General features: G+C 70.1%; 1 protein-coding gene across 1 annotated transcript; it reads left to right on the plus strand.

Annotated features, from left to right (window-relative positions):
• Positions 1-2895: 2895 nt before the first annotated feature.
• Positions 2896-18317, plus strand: AMHR2 (anti-Mullerian hormone receptor type 2). The gene is given in 15 exon segments (XM_074565127.1): positions 2896-2982; positions 3112-3261; positions 5287-5309; positions 5311-5457; positions 6163-6277; positions 6762-6871; positions 8908-9132; positions 10873-10987; positions 11088-11248; positions 12399-12546; positions 12629-12765; positions 14258-14494; positions 16131-16170; positions 16303-16652; positions 16767-18317. Coding segments are annotated over 14 exon segments (1947 nt in total). The 5' UTR covers positions 2896-2957; the 3' UTR covers positions 16617-16652; positions 16767-18317.
• Positions 18318-18869: the final 552 nt, after the last annotated feature.

The raw sequence follows: 18869 nt of genomic DNA on the forward strand, positions 1-18869 counted from the left end.
TTTCCCACCATTGTCCCCATGGCCATCATTCCCTGACATTGTCCCCATGGCCATGCATCCCTGCCATCATCCCCATGGCCGTTGTTCCCCGCCATCGTCCCCGTGGACATCGTTCCCCACCATTGTCCCCATGGTGAAGTGTCCCTGCCGTTGTCCCTGTGGCCATCATTCCCCGCCATCGTCCCCATGGCCAAGTGTCCCTGCCATTGTCCCCATGGCCATCATTCCCCGCCATCGTCCCCATGGCCAAGTGTCCCTGCCATCGTCCCCATGGCCATGCGTACCCGCCATCGTCCCCATGGCCATCGTTCCCTGCCATCGTCCCCATTGCCGTCATTCCCCACCATTGTCCCCATGGCCATCGTTCCCCACCATTGTCCCTATGGCCAAGTGTCCCTGCCATCGTCCCCATGGCCATGCGTACCCGCCATCGTCCCCATGGCCATCGTTCCCTGCCATCGTCCCCATTGCCGTCATTCCCCACCATTGTCCCCGTGGTCATCGTTCCCCACCATTGTCCCTATGGCCAAGTGTCCCCGCCATCGTCCCCATGGCCGTGCGTCACCACGATCCCCGTGGCCATCGTTCCCCGCCATCGTGCCCGTGGCCATCGTCCCCTGCTCCCGGAGATGCCACCTCCTTCCCGGTGGGCTTCGGCAGAGCCGGGCCCCCCAGGAGGGACGTGTCACCCAGTGCTGGGGGGGGACGACACGAGGTGGTGACAATCGCTCAGGTGGGGCTGGGAAAGCCTTTGGAGAGGGGTTCGACCAGCGCTCCCCAACAACCCCCCCCGCGCCCCCCCCCCCCCCCCCCGCCCCCGGCGGGGCTGGATTTTTTTACCAAATTCCGAGTAATTCCGAGTAAATCCCTACTCGGACGCTTCCCAGGGTGGGGTGGGAACCGGGAAACTCCCTCCGCTTCCCGGGGGGCCCAACCCCCGGTGGCAACCCCCTCCCCCAACTCCCCCCCCCCCACCCCCCCCCCGCCAAACTGTGAAGCGCAAAAAAAGGTGTTTGTACCTTGATTTCTTTTTTTTTTTAATTTAAAAAAAAAAAAAGGAAAAGGAAAAGCTCCGGGGGTGGGGGGGGGGTGGGTGTGTGAGGCTGCAGGGGGGGGGCCACACACACACAGAGGATTCCTCCGGCCGATCTTGCCCCCCCCGCCGCCCCCCCCCCGCGCGCGCGCTCTTCTCTCTCTCGATATATATTTTTGCATTTGTATATTTTTATATAGGAAACTTTAAGCATTTGTATTTTAATAATCTGTGAAGCACTATGAGCTCCCCAGCGTCGTGTGTCCCCCCCCCCCGTACCCCCCCCCCCACCCCCCAAACCCTCCCCCCCCAACCTTGATACTGGAAACTACACCGAATTGGTAGAAAACAGGAGGGTTTTGTCTTAATTTAATCGTTGAGTTTAATTTTTGGTTTCCCCCCTTGACTCCCCCCCCCCCACACCCCGTAACCCCGACACCCCCCCCCCCCCCCCCATCTCTGCCCCCAGCAGGAATCAAGTGCCAAACCCCCAGACCTCGCCGAGGGGTTTTTGGGGTGTCCCCCCCCGCCCCCCCCCTTGCCCCCCCCCTCGGTGACGTCCCCGTCATCCCTGACGGAGCTTAATTTTCCTATGGAAACGCGGCCGGGAGGGAGGGGGGTCCCGGGGAGGGGGGGGGAGTGTTCAGGTGTTCTCCCTCCCCCCTGTTTTGGGGGGCTCAGAGGATTTTTTGGGGGGGGGTGGGTGGGATATGTCACCGGGGCTGTTCCCGGCACCAGTTGGGGGAGGGGGTGGGGGGGGCACAGCTGGGCCTGATCATCCCCGTTTTGTCCCCAGTTGTCCCCATTTCAGCTCTGTGGCACCCCAGGACCCCCCCCCCCCAAAAAAAAATACCCCCAGCAGCCCCCCCCCCCCAAAACACCTCCAGCCATCCCCGGAACACGGGGCAGGGGGGGGGACACAAACGTGCCTTGATAAAGGGGGTGACAGGCTGGGGACATCCCCTGCTCACCCCCCCCCAAGACTTTTCCATCCCCCCCCCCCCGGGGATTGGGGCTGGGGGGGGGGAAATGGGGGTGTCGGGGTCGTCTCCAAGACTCCCCCCATCTCCCAGCTTTAATCCGCCGTCACCCCTTCATCCCGGGGGGGGCCGGGGCCGGTCTATGCAGCGTGGGGCTGGGGGGGGGCCCGGGGGTGTCCCGCAGGATCCGGCCCCCCCCCGCACTGGCAATAATTCTCTCTCCTTTGATCTTGTCATGTCTGTGATATATATTAATTTGGGGGGGGGGGATGTTGTTTCTTAAAAATCCGGTGGCCGATGTAATAACGCCCGAAATGGGGGGGGGGGGGGGGGCGTTTTTTTTTTTTTGGGGGGGGGGTGGAGGGTGGTTTTGGGGTTTTTTTTTTTTTCTTTCTTTTTTTTTTTTTCCCCAAAGTGCTATTTTTTTGTACAAAAGGATTTAGACGCAAATGTTAGATTTTTTGATTTTTTTTTTTTTTTTGGGGGGGGGGGGTGCGTGGAGGGGGGGGAAACGCTCCTTTGTAAACGGGGAACGACGATTTCTTTTTTGTAATAAACACGAGTCGCTGGCGCTGTCTGGAAATCTGCGGGGGGGGGGCAGATTTCGAGGCGGGGGGGGGGCACGGCTGGTTTTTCGGGGGGGGGGGGGTGGGGTGTGGATTCAGCCCCAGGTGGGGAAACTGAGGCACGGCCCCATATGGGGCTGAGCTGGGGGCGGGGGAAACTGAGGCAGGGAGCTCAATGCGGGGGGGGGGGTTGGGGTTGGGGGGGGGGGGCACCCAGTCCCTGCTCTCCTCCCCGTTGCGGGGGCAGCACCTTCCTCCTCCTCCTCCTCCTCCTCCTCGCCGGGGTGGGGGCGGGGGGGGGCCCAGGTCCCCGCTTTCTTCCTTCTCACCGGCCCCCGCACGGATCCCGCGGCTCCTTCCGCAGCCGGGGGGGCACCCATGGGGCTGGCGCCGGGGCTGCCAGGTGGGTGCTGGGGACCCCCCCACCCTGGGGACTCTAAATTGGGGGGGGGGGTAAGGTTTTTTTTTGGGGGGGGGGTGGTTGGGAGGGTTCACCACCATATTCCACCACCCTCCCCCCCCCCCCCCCCAGGCGCCCGCAACCTCAGCTGCGTCTCCTATAAGCACCCCAGCGTGCGGGGAGGGTTGGGGGGCGCGGGGGGGGCCACGGCCGGCACCGTCCACTGCCCCCCCGGCCAGTGCTGCATCGGCATCTGGAACCAGAGCCACGCGCTGGTGCAGGGTGAGACACCCCCCCGCCCCCCCCCCGGGGGGGCCACATGGCCTGGGGGGGCTGGAGAAGGGGCCTGATCCTGCCCTGGGGGGGCTAAAAGGGGCTGGGGTAGGATGGAGGGGCCTGATCCTGCCCTGGGGGGGGGCTAAAAGGGACTGGGGCAGGATGGAGGGGCCTGATCCTGCCCTGGGGGGGGCGTAAAAGGGGCTGGGGCAGGATGGGGGGGGCTGATCCTGCCCTGGGAGGGGTTAAAGGGGCTGGGGCAGGATGGGGGGGCCTGATCCTGCCCTGGCGGGGGGGAGTAAAAGGGGCTGGGGCAGGATGGAGGGGCCTGATCCTGCCCGGGGGGGGGGCTAAAAGGGACTGAGGCAGGATGGAGGGGCCTGATCCTGCCCTGGCGGGGGGGGTAAAAGGGGCTGGGGCAGGATGGGGGGGGCTGATCCTGCCCTGGCGGGGGGGGTAAAAGGGGCTGGGGCAGGATGGGGGGGCCTGATCCTGCCCTGGGAGGGGGTAAAAGGGGCTGGGGGGGGATGGAGGGGCCTGAGCTTGTCCCGGGGGGGGCGGTAAAAGGGACTGGGGCGGGATGGAGGGGCCCGATCCTGCTTTGGCGGGGTATCAGTGGGGGGTTAAAAAGGGCTGGGGCAGGATGGGGGGCCTGATCCTGCCCTGGGGGGGTGGTCAAAGGGGCTGGGGCAGGGCGGAGGGGCCTGATCCTGCCTGTAGGGGCAGTGGGGGGGTGCGGGGGGGGGCTGGAAGCCCGGCCGCCCGGGTCCGTGCCCAGCTGCTGCGCTTGACCTTGGCCTTGAGAAGTAGCGACGGCGGCGCTGGGCTGGAGCGGAGCTGCGGGGGGGGGTCGGGAGGGGGGTCCCGGGCAGGGGGGGTCCCAGGGAGGGGGAGTCCTGGGGAGGGGGGAGTCCCAGGGAGGGGGGTCTCAGGGAGGGGGATCTCAGGAGGGGGGTCCCAGGGAGGTGGGGGGTCCCAGGAAGGGGGATCCGGGGGAGGGGGGGGTCGTCCGGGGGAGGGGGGGTCCCAGGGAGGGGGGTCCCAAGGATGGGGGTTCTTAGGCGGGGAGGGGGGGGGTCACAGGGATGGGAGTCCCAGGAGGGGGGTCCCAGGGAGGGGGGGGAGTTTCAGGGAGAGGGGGGTCCCAGGGGAGGGGGGGGGTGGGTGTCAGGGAGGGGGGTCCCAGGGAGGGGGGGGTCGTCCCGGGGAGGGGGGTCCCAAGGATGGGGGTCTCGGGGGGGGGGGGGGGCGGGTCACAGGGATGGGAGTCCCAGGAGGGGGGTCCCAGGAATGGGGGTCTCAGGGAAGAGGGTCCCAGGAGGGGGGTCCCAGGGAGGGGGGGGGTGGGTCTCAGGGAGGGGGGTGCCAGGGAGGGGGGGTCGTCCCGGGGAGTGGGGGTCCCAGGGAGGGGGGGTCTCAGGCCGGGGGGGGGGGGGGGTGTCACAGGGATGGGAGTCCCAGGAGGGGGGTCCCAGGAATGGGGGTCTCAGGGAAGGGGGGGGGTGGGTCTCAGGGAGGGGGGTCCCAGGGAGGGGGGGTCCCAGGGAGGGGGGTCCCAAGGAGGGGCGTTCTCAGGCGGGGAGGGGGGGGTCACAGGGATGGGAGTCCCAGGAGGGGGGTCCCAGGGAAGGGGGGGGAGTCTCAGGGAGAGGGGGGTCCTGGGGGGGGGGGGTGGGTGTCAGGGAGGGGGGTGCCAGGGAGGGGGGCGTCGTCCCGGGGAGTGGGGGTCCCAGGGAGGGGGGGTCTCAGGCCGGGGGGGGGGTGTCACAGGGATGGGAGTCCCAGGAGGGGGGTCCCAGGAATGGGGGTCTCAGGGAAGAGGGTCCCAGGAGGGGGGTCCCAGGGAAGGGGGGGGTGGGTCTCAGGGAGGGGGGTCCCAGGGAGGGAGGGGGTGTCTCAGGGAGGGGGGTCCCGGGGGGGGGGGTGTCTCAGGGAGGGGGGTCCCAGCCTGGGCCCCTGCCCCTGTCCCGGGCGTCGGGGTGCCCTGGGCAGCGCCCCGGGGTGCCCCGGTGACGGTGTCGGTGTCCCCAGGCTGCTGGGGGGGGCGGGGGGGCCTCCTGTCCCTCTGCCACCTGCGCCCCCAGCCCCGCGGGCCCCCCCGGCGGTGCCATCCTCGTCTGCCTCTGCCACGGCCACCTCTGCAACGGCAACGCCAGCGGCAGCGGCACGGCCGGGGGGCTGGGGGGACCCCCCGCGACCCCGGTACTGGGGGGCACCGGGAGGGGGGGCTGGACGGGATCCACTGGGAGGGCAGGGGGGCCCGGGGACACATGGGGGGGGCTCTGGGGACACATTGAGGGGTGGGGGGCGGGGCGGACACACATGGGGGATTATGGGGGACCCATGGAGGGGCCTGGGGACACGGGGGGGGCTCTGGGGAGCCATGGGGGGGCCTGGGGACATATGGGGGTCCCTGGGGAGACATGGGGGACCGGGGGGGACCCATGGGGGGGGCTGGGGAGACATGAGGGGGCCTGGGGACACATGGGGGACCGGGGGGGACCGATGGGGGGGCCTGGGGAATGGGGGACTAGGGGGGACCCATGGGGGGGACGCTGAGACCTTCGGGGGACCCACAGGGAGCCGTGGGACCCATGGGGGGGGGGGCTATGGGGGGGCTGGAGGCCCACGGAGGGGGGTGCTTGGGACCCATAGGGAGCCCGGGCGGGACTGGGGGACCCATAGCGGGCTGGGGGGGGGGGTTGGGACCCTTAGGGGACCTATGGGGGGGGATGTGGGTCCCAGAGCGGCCTGGGGGAGTGATGGGGGTCCTGGGACCCATAGGGGACCTATATGGGGCTGGGGCATCCGGGGGGGGGGGTGGGTGGCGGTTCTGGGCCCCACGGGGGGAGGCTGGGGAACCCATGGGGTCCCCAAAAAGGGGGGGGGGGCTCCATGTCACCGCAGCCTGTGTCCCCAGCACCCGGTGGCGTGGGGGCCGGGGGGGCCCTGTGGCTGTGGGGCACCGGCCCCCTCCTCCTCCTCCTCCTCCTCCTCTTCCTCGCCTGCCTGGCCCTCCTCGGTAGGGATGGGGACATGGCGGGGGGGGGGACGGACACGGGGACCCCCGGGCACAGGCCACCCCCTACCCTGTGTCCCCTGGGTGTCCCCAAATGCCACGTCCCTGCTGTCCCCAGGGTGTGGGTCTCCTGGGGGGGGGGGGGGGGGGGCCCAAGTGTCGTATCACCCTGTCCCTGAGCTGGGGGGGTCCCCAAGTGCCGTGTCACCCTGTCTCTGGGCCGGGGGGGTCCCCGGTGTCTCAGGGGGCCGTGGGGGTGCCCGGGTGGGGTGTCCCCGGTGTCCCCAGGACGCGGGAGTCCCCCCCCCCCAGGCGCGGGGATTCCTGGGTGCCACATCCCCCGTGTCCCCAGGGTGGGGTGGCCGGGGGGGGGGGTCCCCGCTGTCCCCAGGTCCCGTGTCCCTGGTTGGGGGGGGCGGGGGGGGTGGTGTCCCCGGGCGGGGGGGGTGTCCCCAGTGTCCCCGTGTCCCACATGTCCCCGTACCAGCGCTGAGACGGAGGAGGACCCAGAGGGGGCGGCCGCCGCAGGGGGGGCGGGGGATCGGGGCCCCCCCGGAGCCCCCCAGCCCGGACCTGCCTGCGCTGCGCTTCCTGCAGGTGCGGGGAACCGGGGAGGGGGGGGGGCACCCCGGGGCGGGGGGGGCATCCATGGGGGGGACACCCACCTTGGGGACACTGATGGGAGCTTGCGGGGGCGGGGGGGGGAGGCAAATGGGGGGCACTTAAGGGGCAATAATTGGGGAGGGACCCACCTGGGGGCACCTCGGGGGGGGGACGACGACCTGGGGGGGCACCCACGGGGGGGGGCAGCCGTTCAGGGGGGGCACAGTGAAACACAGGGCTGAGGGTGTCCGTGGGTGGCCAGGACTGGGGGTACCGGGTGTGGGGGGGTCCGGGGCTGGGGACCCCCCTGGGTGCCAGGGGGTCTCTGGGGGGGGGGGGGTTGTCCGGGACTGGGGCCACCCATGGGTTCCAGGGGGTCCCTGGGTGTGGGGTGTCTGGGGGCACCCACGGGGATGGGGATCCCTGGTGGTGGGGGGGTGTGGGGGGTGTGCATGGGGCTGGGGACACCCATGGGTGCCAGGGGATGGGGGGGCCCCGGGTGTGGGGGTGCTGGGGAATGGGGGCACCCATGGGTGTCCCCATGGGGTGGGGGTGGGGTGGGGTGCATGGGGTGGGGACACCCGTGGTGTGGTGGTGGCAGGCGATGGGGATCCCCGGGTGTGGGGGTGTCCGGGACTGGGGCCACCCATGGGTGCCTGGGGTCCCTGGGTGTGGGGGTGCACGGGGCTGGGGACACCTATGGGTGCCAGGGGATGGGGGTCCCGGGTTTGGGGGTGGTCGGGAATGGGGACACCCATGGGCGCCTGGGGATGGGGATCCCTGGGGATGGGGACGCTCAGGAATGGGGGCACCCATGGGTGCCCAGCACTGATGGTATGGGCTGGGGGTTCCTGAGGCTGGGGCCACCCATGGGTGCCAGGGGATCCCTGGGTGTGGGGGCTCCTGGGGCTGGGGCCACCCATGGGTGCCTGGGGTCCCTGGGGACACCCATGGGTGGCAGGGGGTCCTTGGGTGTGGGTGTTTCTGGGACTGGGGACACCCATGGGTGCCAGAGGATCCCTGGGTGTGGGTGTTTCCGGCGCTGGGGACACCCATGGGTGCCAGGGGGTTCCTGGGTGTGGGTGTTTCTGGGGGTGGGGCCACCCATGGGTGCCAGGGTGTCCCTGGGTGTGGGGGCTCCTGGGTGCCTGGGGTCCCTGGGGCCACCCACGGGTGCCAGGGGGTCCCTGGGTGTGGGTGTTTCTGGGGCTGGGGCCACCCATGGGTGCCAGGGGATGGGGATCCCTGGGTGTGGGGGCTCCTGGGGCTGGGGCCACCCATGGGTGCCAGGGGGTCCCTGGGTGTGGGTGTTTCTGGGGCTGGGGCCACCCATGGGTGCCAGGGGGTCCCTGGGTGTGGGTGTTTCCGGGACTGGGGCCACCTATGGGTGCCTGGGGTCCCTGGGGACACCCATGGGTGGCAGGGGGTCCCTGGGTGTGGGCGTGCATGGGGCTGGGGCCACCCATGGGTGCCAGGGGGTCCTTGGGTGTGGGTGTTTCCGGGACTGGGGCCACCCATGGGTGCCAGGGGGTCCCTGGGTGTGGGTGTTTCCGGGACTGGGGCCACCCATGGGTGCCAGGGGGTCCCTGGGTGTGGGGGCTCCTGGGGCTGGGGCCACCCATGGGTGCCAGGGGGTCCCTGGGTGTGGGTGTTTCCGGGACTGGGGCCACCTATGGGTGCCTGGGGTCCCTGGGGACACCCATGGGTGGCAGGGGGTCCCTGGGTGTGGGCGTGCATGGGGCTGGGGCCACCCATGGGTGCCAGGGGGTCCTTGGGTGTGGGTGTTTCCGGGACTGGGGCCACCCATGGGTGCCAGGGGGTCCCTGGGTGTGGGTGTTTCCGGGACTGGGGCCACCCATGGGTGCCAGGGGGTCCCTGGGTGTGGGGGCTCCTGGGGCTGGGGCCACCCATGGGTGCCTGGGGAGCCCTGGCTGCGGGGTGTCGGAGGCCGCCCCCTGGGTGCTCGGGGCTGCCCGTCCCCGGGGCGGGGGGACCAGAGGCCGCCATCACCCAGGGGCACCCCCGGGCAGGTGCTGCAGGCGGGCCGCTTCTCGGCGGTGTGGCGGGGCACCCTGCAGCAGCGGCCGGTGGCCATCAAGGCCTTCGCGGCGGCGGCGGCCGGGCGCTTCGCGGCGGAACGGGCCGTGCACGCGCTGCCGCTCATGGAGCACCAGAACGTGGCCCGGCTGCTGGGGACACGGGGCGCCGGACCCCGCGCCCGCGGGGGGCTCCTCGTCCTCCAGCTCTACCCCGCCGTGAGTGGCACCGGGGGGACGGGGCGGGGGGGGCTGGGGCGTGTGGGAGGGTCGGACACGGGTGCACATGGGTGTCCATGGGGTGCACATGGGTGTACATGGGTTACATGGGTTACATGGGTGCACATGGGTGTACGTGGGTTACATGAGTGTCCATGGGGTCTCCATGGGGTGCACATGGATGTACATGGGTGCACATGGGTGTACGTGGGTTACATGGGTGTCCATGGGGTGTGCATGGGGTGCATGTGGGTGCACATGGGTACATGGATGTACATGGGGTGCACATGGGGTGTACGTGGATGTACATGGGTGCACATAGGTGTCCATGGGGTGCACATGGGTGCACATGGGGTGTACATGGGGTGCATGAGGTGTACATGGGTGCATGTGGGTGTACGTGGGTTACTTGGGTGTCCATGGGGTGCACATGGGTGTACATGGGTGTACATGGGTGCACATGGGTGTGCATGGGGTGGACATGAGTGTGCCTGGCTGGTGGCACTGCACACGCGTGCGCCCGGGTTGCTGGCGTTGCACACGTGTGCGCCCTGGATGGTGGCGTGGCACACATGTGTGCCCGGGGTGCTGGCATTGCACACGCGTGTGCCCGGGGTGCTGGCGTTGCACACGCATGTGCCCGGGCTGCTGGCGTTGCACACGTGTGTCCAGGTCGATGTCATTGCACACACGCGTGTCAGGGCTGCTGGTGTTGCACACATGTGGACCTTGCTGCTGGTGTTGCACACGCGTGTGCCCGGGCTGATGTCATTGCACACGCATGTGCCCGGGCTGCTGGCCTTGCACACGCGTGTGCTTGGACTGACGGGTGTGCACACGTGTGTGCCCTGGATGCTGGCGTGGCACGCGCATGTGCCTGGTCTGATGCTGTTGCACACGCGTGTGCCAGGGCTGCTGGGTGTGTGCACACATGTGTCCAGGCCGATGTCATTGCACACGCGTGTGCTCGGGCTGATGTCATTTCGCACATGTGTGCCCAGGCTGATGTCATTGCACGTGTGTGTGCCCAGGCTGATGTCATTGCACACGCGTGTGCCGGGGCTGATGTCATCGCACACGCGTGTGCCCAGGCTGATGTCATTGCACACGCGTGTGCCGGGCCTGATGTTGTCGCACACGTGTGTGCCCAGGCTGATGTCGTCGCACACGCATGTGCCGGGGCTGATGTCGTCGCACACGCGTGTGCCCAGGCTGATGTCATTGCACACGCGTGTGCCTGGGGCTGATGTCATTGCACACGCGTGTGCCGGGGCTGATGTCATTGCACACGCATGTGCCGGGGCTGATGTCGTTGCACACGCGTGTGCCGGGGCTGATGTCATCGCACACGTGTGTTCCGGGGCTGATGTCATCGCACACGCGTGTGCCGGGGCTGATGTCATTGCACACATGTGTGCCCAGGCTGATGTCATTGCACACGTGTGTGCCGGGGCTGATGTCGTCGCACACGCGTGTGCCCAGGCTGATGTCATTGCACACGCGTGTGCCGGGGCTGATGTCGTCGCACACGCGTGTGCCCAGGCTGATGTCGTTGCACACGCGTGTGCCTGGCTGCTGGCCTTGCACACGCGTGTGCCCGCGCCGCCAGGGTAGCCCACGCAGGCTTTACCGCGGCCACACACGCGCCGGGGTGGGGGTGCAGCTGGGTGCGTGCACCAGGGTGTGCGTGTGTGTGGGTGTGTGTCACCCCGTGTCCCCCGGTGTGTCCCGTGTCCCCAGGGCTCCCTGCGGCACTTCCTGGGGCAGCACGTGGGGACGTGGGCCGGCAGCGTGCGCCTGGCCCTGTCCCTCGCCCGCGGCCTGGCCTTCCTGCACCAGGAGCTCTGGCGCGACGGTGAGTGCCGCCACCCCTGCACCGAGCTCGCCCGGTCTCTGCGGGGGTGTCACGTCCCATCCCGTCCCCCGTGTCCCCCTCCTGTCCCCTCCCCGGCCAGGCCTGTACAAGCCCAGCGTGGTGCACCGGGACCTGAGCAGCCAGAACGTGCTGGTGCGGGAGGACGGGACCTGCGCCATCGGGGACTTCGGGCTGGCGCTGGCCCTGCCACCGCGCGCCCAGGCCGGCACCGGCGCCCGCCACGCCGTGCCCATCCGCAAGGTGACGGGGGCGGGACGGGGATGGGGACAGGGACGGGATGAGGATGGGGACAGGGATGGGACGGGGATGGGGACGGGGATGGGATGGGATGGGATGGGGATGGGGATGGGGATGGGGACGGGGATGGGATGGGGATGGGGATGGGATGGGGACAGGGATGGGATGGGGATGGGGATGGGATGGGGACGGGGACAGGGATGAGATGGGATGGGATGGGATGGGGATGGGGACGGGGATGGGATGGGGATGGAATGGGGATGGGGATGGGATGGGGACAGGGATGGGGAGGGGGATGGGATGGGGACAGGGATGGGATGGGGATGGGGATGGGGACGGGGATGGGACGGGGATGGGGATGGAGGGATGGGATGGGATGGGATGGGATGGGATGGGATGGGATGGGGATAGGGACAGGGATGGGATGGGGATGCGGATGGGATGGGGATGGGATGGGATGGGATGGGGATGGGGACAGGGATGGGATGGGGATGCAGATGGGGATGGGATGGGGACAGGGACGGGGATGGGGACAGGGATGGGATGGGGATGGGATGGGATGGGATGGGGATGGGGATGCCATGGGGATGGGGACGGGGCTGGGGACAGGGATGGGATGGGATGGGGATCGCAATAGGGATGGAAATGGGATGGGGCCAGGATGGGGACGGGGATGCCATGGGGCTGGGGACAGGGATGGGACGGGGCTGGGGATGGGATGGGGATGGAAATGGGATGGGGCCAGGGATGGGGCCAGGGATGAGGCTGGGGATGCCATGGGGATGGGGACAGAAATGGGATGGGGATGGAAATGGGATGGGGCCAGGGATGGGGATGGGGATGGAAAGGGGATGGGGCCAGGGATGGGGCCAGGGTGGGAACGGGGATGCCATGGGGATGGGGACAGGGATGGGATGGGGATGGCAATGGCGATGGAAATGGGATGGGGCCAGGATGGGGACGGGGATGGGGCCAGGGATGCTCTGGGGCCAGGGATGCCATGGGGACAAGGATGGGGATGGGGCCGGGGCCGGGACCGGCAATGGGGATGGAAATGGGCTGGGGCCCCGTTCCCCCCCCACCCTGTACCAGCCTCACCGGGGTGCCCGTCCCCCCGGGGGGTGCGGTGCGAGGCAGGGTGGGGTGGGCGCAGGCGGGCACCCAGCGGTACCTGGCGCCCGAAATCCTGGAGGAGAGCCTGGACCTGCGGGCGTGGGGGCGGGCGCTGCGGCAGGCGGACGTCTACGCCCTGGCACTGCTGCTCTGGGAGATCCTCTCCCGCTGCCAGGCCCTCAGCCCCGGTGAGCACCCATGGGTGCCCCCTCCCCACCCCAAAGACACCCCCTCCCATCCCTGCTGACCCCCCCCCCTCCGGCCCCGCAGGGGTGCCCGTGCCGGCGTTCCGGCTGGCCTACGAGGCGGAGCTGGGTGCCAGCCCCACGGGTGCCCAGCTCCGGCGCTTGGCCGTGGAGGAACGACGGCGGCCGCTCATCCCCCCCGCCTGGCACTGGGCCCCCCAGGTCAGACACCCCCCCCTACCCCCCCACGGCGGGCACCCTGTCGGGGTCCCGGCCTGGATGCCCAGGGGTGTTTTTGGGGTGCCCAGAGGTGCCCATGCCATGGGGGGGGTCCCTTCCTCTGTGCCCAGGGGTGTCTGGGGGGGGGCTGCTGGGTGCTCAGGGGTGCCCATGCCCGGGGGGGTCCCTGCCTGGGCACCCAGGGGTGTTTGGGGGTGCCCGGGGGTGTTGGGGGGGGGGGAGATGATGGGTGCCCACCCAGAGGTGCCCAGAGGTGCCCATGCCATTGGGGGGGTCCCTTCCTGGGTGCCCAGGGGTGTTTGAGGGCACCCGTGCCAGGGGTGTTTGAGGCACCCTGGGGGTGTCAGGGGGGGGGGACTGTCTTGGGTCTCAGGGCTGGTTTTGGGGGTGCCCAGGGGGTGCCCATGCCATGGGGGGGGTCCCTTCTGGGTGCCCAGGGGTGTTTGGGGGGGGACCCAGGGGTGCCCAGGGTGCCCCTGCCTGGGGGGGGGTTGTCCCTGCCCAGGTACCCGGGGGTGTTTGGGGTGCTCAGGGGTGCCCATGCCCGGGGGGGTCCTGCCTGGGCACCAGGGTGTTTGGGGGTGCCCAAGGGCATTGGGGGGGGGGGGATGATGGGTGCCCAGGGTGCCCATGCCATGGGGGGGTCACTTCCTCTGTGCCCAGGGTGTCTGAGGGGGGGGCTGCTGGGTGCTCAGGGTGCCCATGCCCACGGGGGGGTCCCTGCCTGGGCACCCAGGGGTGTTTGGGGGTGCCCGGGGGTGTTGGGGGGGGGATGATGGCTGCCCAGGGGTGCCCATGCCATGGGGGGGTCCCTTCCTCTGTGCCCAGGGGTGTCTGGGGGGGGCTGCTGGGTGCTCAGGGGTGCCCATGCCCGGGGGGGTCCCTGCCTGGGCACCCAGGGGTGTTTGGGGGTGCCCGGGGGTGTTGGGGGGGGGGGAGATGATGGGTGCCCACCCAGAGGTGCCCAGAGGTGCCCATGCCATGGGGGGGTCCCTTCCTGGTGCCCAGGGGTGTTTGGGGGGGACCCAGGGGTGCCCAGGGTGCCCCTGCCGGGGGGGTGTCCCTGCTTGGGGGGGGGTCCCTGTCCGTAGGGGTGTCCCTGTCTGGGGGATCCTTGTCCCGGGGGGGGTCCTGCTTTGGGGGTCCCCATTCCGAGATGGGGTGTTCCTGCTTGGGGGGGGGGGGGTGTCCCTGCTTGGGGGGTCCCTGCTTGAGGCTCCCCCTGCCCGAGGAGCAGGTGTTCCTCCTGGGGGGGGGTCCCATCTTGGGGGTCCCTGCTCTGGGGGGGGGGGGGGGTTCCCTGCTTGGGGGTCCCTGCTCGGGGGGGGGGGGCATTTTTGGGGGGGCTCCTGCCCGGAAGGGGGGGATTTCTCTGCTTGGGGGTCTCATGCCTGGGGGTTCCCCCACTCGGCTCCCCCCCCCCCCTTGCTGAGGCCGTTGTCTGGGGGGGGGGGATGGGGGGGTGTCCCGCAGCCGGGGGGGGGCCCTGCCGGAGCTGCTGGAGGATTGCTGGGACCCCGACCCCGAGGCCCGGCTCTCGGCCGAGCGGGCGCTCCAGCGGCTGCAGCGCCTGGCCGCCGGCCCCCCCCGGCTGCCGGCCCCCCCCCGCCTTCTGCCGGGCCCCCCCCACTTCCTACCGGCTCCCCCCCGCCCACCACCACCCCCCCGGGGCTCCGGCCTCCGGGCCACCCCTCCGGCGCCTGAGCGAGAGGTGAGTGCGGAGGGAAACTGAGGCACGGGGGGGGGGGGGAGGGGGACACACACACACCCCCCCAGGCGTCCCTGTTCACTCCCCAGTTTAGTGTGTGTCCCCCCCCCCGCCCCCGCCAGGCCTCCGCCCCCCGCACCTGAGGGAGAGGCGGGTGCAGGGGGAAACTGAGGCACGGGGGGGGGTGGGGGGCGGGGGAAGACGGGGGGCCACCCAGGCTTGACCTCCCAGTTCAGTGTCGTCGTGTGTGTCCCCCCCCCCGGCAAGGGACCCAGGCGTCCGCCCCCCCGCCCCGCCCCCCCCCCCGGCCAACCCCACCCCCCCCCCCCCGCAGCTGAGCTAGAGGCGGTGCGGAGGGAAACTGAGGCACGGGGGGGGTGGGGAAGGGGGGGCGGTGTGTGTGTGGAAGGAGGGGGTGGCGGGGGGGGGGGACGGACACCCAGGCGTCCCAGTTGACCTCCCAGTTCACTACCCGCCCCCCCCACTCCCCCCCCGGGCTCCGCCCCGCCCCGGGGAGGATCCAGGCGTCCCGCCCCGCCCCCCCCCCCCCCCCCCCCCCCGCGCTTCCTGCGGGCGGGGCCGCGGCCGGAGCGGAGGCGGCAGGTGGGAACGGACCCCCCCCCCCCCCACCCCCGGGGCCCCCCACATCCCCCCTGAGCCCCCCACATCCCTCTGCAACCCCCCCGTCCCCCTCTGCACCCCCAAATCCCCCACGCACCCCCCAGATCCCCTCGGCACCCCCAAATACCCCCTGCAACCCCCCTTCACCCCCCACTCCTACTTGCACCCCCCAAATCCCCCCTGCTCCCCCCCCCCCGCACCCCCCCACATCCCTCCTGTACCCCGTGAGCCCCCCCCCAGTCCTCCCTGCACCCCCAAATCCCCCCTGCACCCCCCCGGTTCCCTTGTGCACCCCCCAGATCCCTCCTGCACCCCCCAAATCCCCTCCGCACCCCCCCCAGCACCCCCAAAACCCCCCCTCTGCCCCCCCGAATCCCACCTGCAGCCCCTCTGCACCCCCCCCAGACACCCCCTCTGCACCCCCGTACGCCCCTCCTGCACCCCCAGATCCCCCTGCACCCCCCCAGCCCCCCTGCACCCCCAAATCCCCTCTGAACCCCCCCCGCACCCCCTGTGCACCCCCCAGATCCCTCCTGCACCCCCAAATCCCCCCCGCACCCCCCCCAGATCCCTCTGCAGCCCCCCCGCACCCCAAATCCCCTCTGAACCCCCCTGCACCCCCAGGTGCCCCTGCAGCCCCTGTGCCCCCCCCAGCCCCCTCTGCACCCCCATTCCCCTCCTGCACCCCCGTATCCCCTGACCCCCAGTGACCCTGAACCCCCCCCACCCCCCAAGTCCCCCCTACAGCCACCCCCCCCCCAAACTCCCCCCCCTGACCCCCCAAGCCCCCCTTGGACCCCCCGACCCCCCTGGATCCAGCCCCGGGACACACACACACGGCTGGCCCCCCCCGGCCCCCCCCCCCCGAGCTGCCGTGACTCAGTTTCCCCTCGGAGGCAGCGGGGGGGTCCCCACGGAGTTGGGGGCTCCCCATGGCTGGGGGGGCTCCCAGGGACCCCTCCTGGGGTTTTGGGGGGGGGGGGCCCCCCCAACTCACCCTGTATGCCCCCCCACCCAGGTCCCAGAGCTGTCACCCGCCATGTGGGACCCCAGTGCAGGTAAGGTGGGGGGGGCACCCCCAAAGTGTGGGGGGGGCTGCCTCGACCCCCACTCCTGCCCCCCTGTGGCAATGAGGGGGTCGGGGCCCCCCCTCAATTTTCTCTTTTCTCCCTCCCCCCCACCCTCCCCAGGGCAGCCGCCCCCCCTCAACCCCGTGTACCCCCCGAACCCCACGTACCCCCCCCAGCCCCCACCCCCCAACCCCGCGTACCCCCCCAACCCCACGTACCCCCCCCACGGGGTACCCCCAAACCCGCTGGGGGGGCCTGGACAGCCCCCTTACCCCTCCGGGACCCCCCGTACCCCCCGGGGGCTCCTCCGGTCCCTTTCGGGGCCCTCCCTGTGCCCGCTGGGACCCGCGGGGTGCCCCCCCCTGCAGCCCCCCTACCCCGGGGTGCCCCCCTGTACCCCCCCGGGCTGGACAAGAAGGCGGCGAAAAAGCTGAAGAAGAGGATGAAGGAAGGCTCACAAGAGGCAGAAGGTGAGGGGGGGATTTGGGGGGGGGGGGGGACACGGACGTGGGAGGGGGGGGGGGTGTCACCCCGGCCCCCCCCCCCCCCCCCAGGGTGCTGACGGCCGGCCTGTCCCCCCGCAGCGCTCTTCGTCCTCCTCCTCCTCCTCCTCCTCCAGCAGCGACTCCGACTGAGGCCACCGTCAACGTCCGGCTCCGGCCACGGCCACCTGGGACCAGCCGTGACCACCGGGATCACCCGTGTGCCCGTGACCACCCGGGTCCTCCCGCGACCCCCCCCCCCCCCGTGTGCCCATGACCACCCATGACCACCCACGTCCCCCCCCAGGCCCACCCATGGCTCCCTGGGCACTGTGACCATCCGTGGCCAGACGTGACCACCTGGGAGGACCCATGTCCACCTGTGTGAAGCCATGACCACCCGTGTCCACCTGGGACCTCCCGTGTCCATCCATGATGACACGTGGTGAACCAGGACCACCCATGTCCACCTGTGTGAAGCCATGACCGCCCATGTCCCCCTGGCACCTCACGTGATGATCCATGACCAACCAGGACCACCCATGACCACCCGTGTCCACCCATGACCACCTGTGACCTGCCATGTCCATCCATGACCGACAAACCAGGACCTCCTATGACCTCCCGTGTCCATCCATGACAACCTGGAAGCACCCATGGCCGTCTGTGACTTCCTATGTCCATCCACAACCATGCATGAGCAACAAGGATGACCCATGACCACTTGTGGCCACCCATGACCACCCATGGCCACCTGGGACCTCCCATGTCCACCCATGACCACCTGGAATCACCCATGACCGCACATGTCCACCTGGGACCTCCCACGTCCATCCATGACCACCCATGACCAACCAGGACGACCCGTGACCACCTGGGACCTCCCATGTCCACCCATGACCACCCAGGACGACCCATGACCACCTGGGACCTCCCATGTCCATCCATAACCACCCATGACCAACCAGGATGACCCATGACCACCTGAGACCTTCCATGTCCACCCATGACCACCACCTGGAACCACCCATGACCGCCCATGGCCACCTGGGACCTCCCACGTCCATCCATGACCACCCATGACCAACCAGAATGACCCATGACCACCTGAGACCTTCCATGTCCACCCATGACTACCACCTGGAACCACCCATGACCGCCCATGGCCACCTGGGACCTCCCATGTCCATCCATGACCACCCATGACCACCCAGGACGACCCGTGACCACCTGGGACCTCCCACATCCACCCATGACCACCCATGACCAACCAGGATGACCCGTGACCACCTGGGACCTTCCATGTCCACCCGTGACCACCACCTGGAACCACCCATGACTGCCCATGTCCACCTGGGACCTCCCACGTCCATCCATGACCACCCATGACCAACCAGGACAACCCGTGACCACCTGGGACCTCCCATGTCCACCCATGACCACCTGGAACACCCGAGACCTCCCACGTCCATCCATGTCCACCCGCGACCAGCCATGTCCACCTGGAACCACCTGAGACCTCCCGTGACCACCCGTGTCCCCCCATGTCCCCCGTGGCGGGGGGGGGGTGGCCCTGGGTGCTGCCGGGGTTGGGGGGGAGTCGCCGGGTTCTGGGGTGCCCCCGCTGCCCCCCAATAAAGCCCTGGGACCCTGTGCCGTGTCAGCGTCTCCTTCGCGCCGTCGGCGGAGGGGGGGGACACACGCAAACCCTCGTCAGCCCCGTTGCCCCCCTCCTGCCCCCCCCATTGCCCCCTATTCCCCCCAATTGCCCCCCCCCATTGCCCCCTATCCCCCTCAATTGCCCCCCTCCTGCCCCTATTGCCCCCCGTTGCCCCCTCCTGGATCTGTTGCCACCTATTGCCCCCACATTGCCCCCCATCGCTCCCTATTGCCTCCCTCCTGCCCCCAGTGCCCCCCCACTACCCCACCATTGCCCCCCTCCTGCCCCCACATTGCCCCATATTACCCCCCTATTGCCCCCCTCCTGCCTCCATTGCCCCCCGTTGTACCCCCCACTGCCCTCCCATAGCCCCCCTCCTGCCCCTGTTGCCCCCCTCCCACTCCCATTGACCCCCTCCTGCCCCCATTGCCCCCCTGGGTCCACCCATTGCCCACTTCTGCCCCCCCCGTCCCTGTTGCCCCCCCTGTCCCTGTTGCCCCCTGTTACACCCCCGTTGCCCCCTATTGCCCCCCTCCTGCCCCTAT

This window comes from Larus michahellis, chromosome 22 (genome assembly GCF_964199755.1).
Source record: "Larus michahellis chromosome 22, bLarMic1.1, whole genome shotgun sequence".
NCBI lineage: Eukaryota > Metazoa > Chordata > Aves > Charadriiformes > Laridae > Larus > Larus michahellis.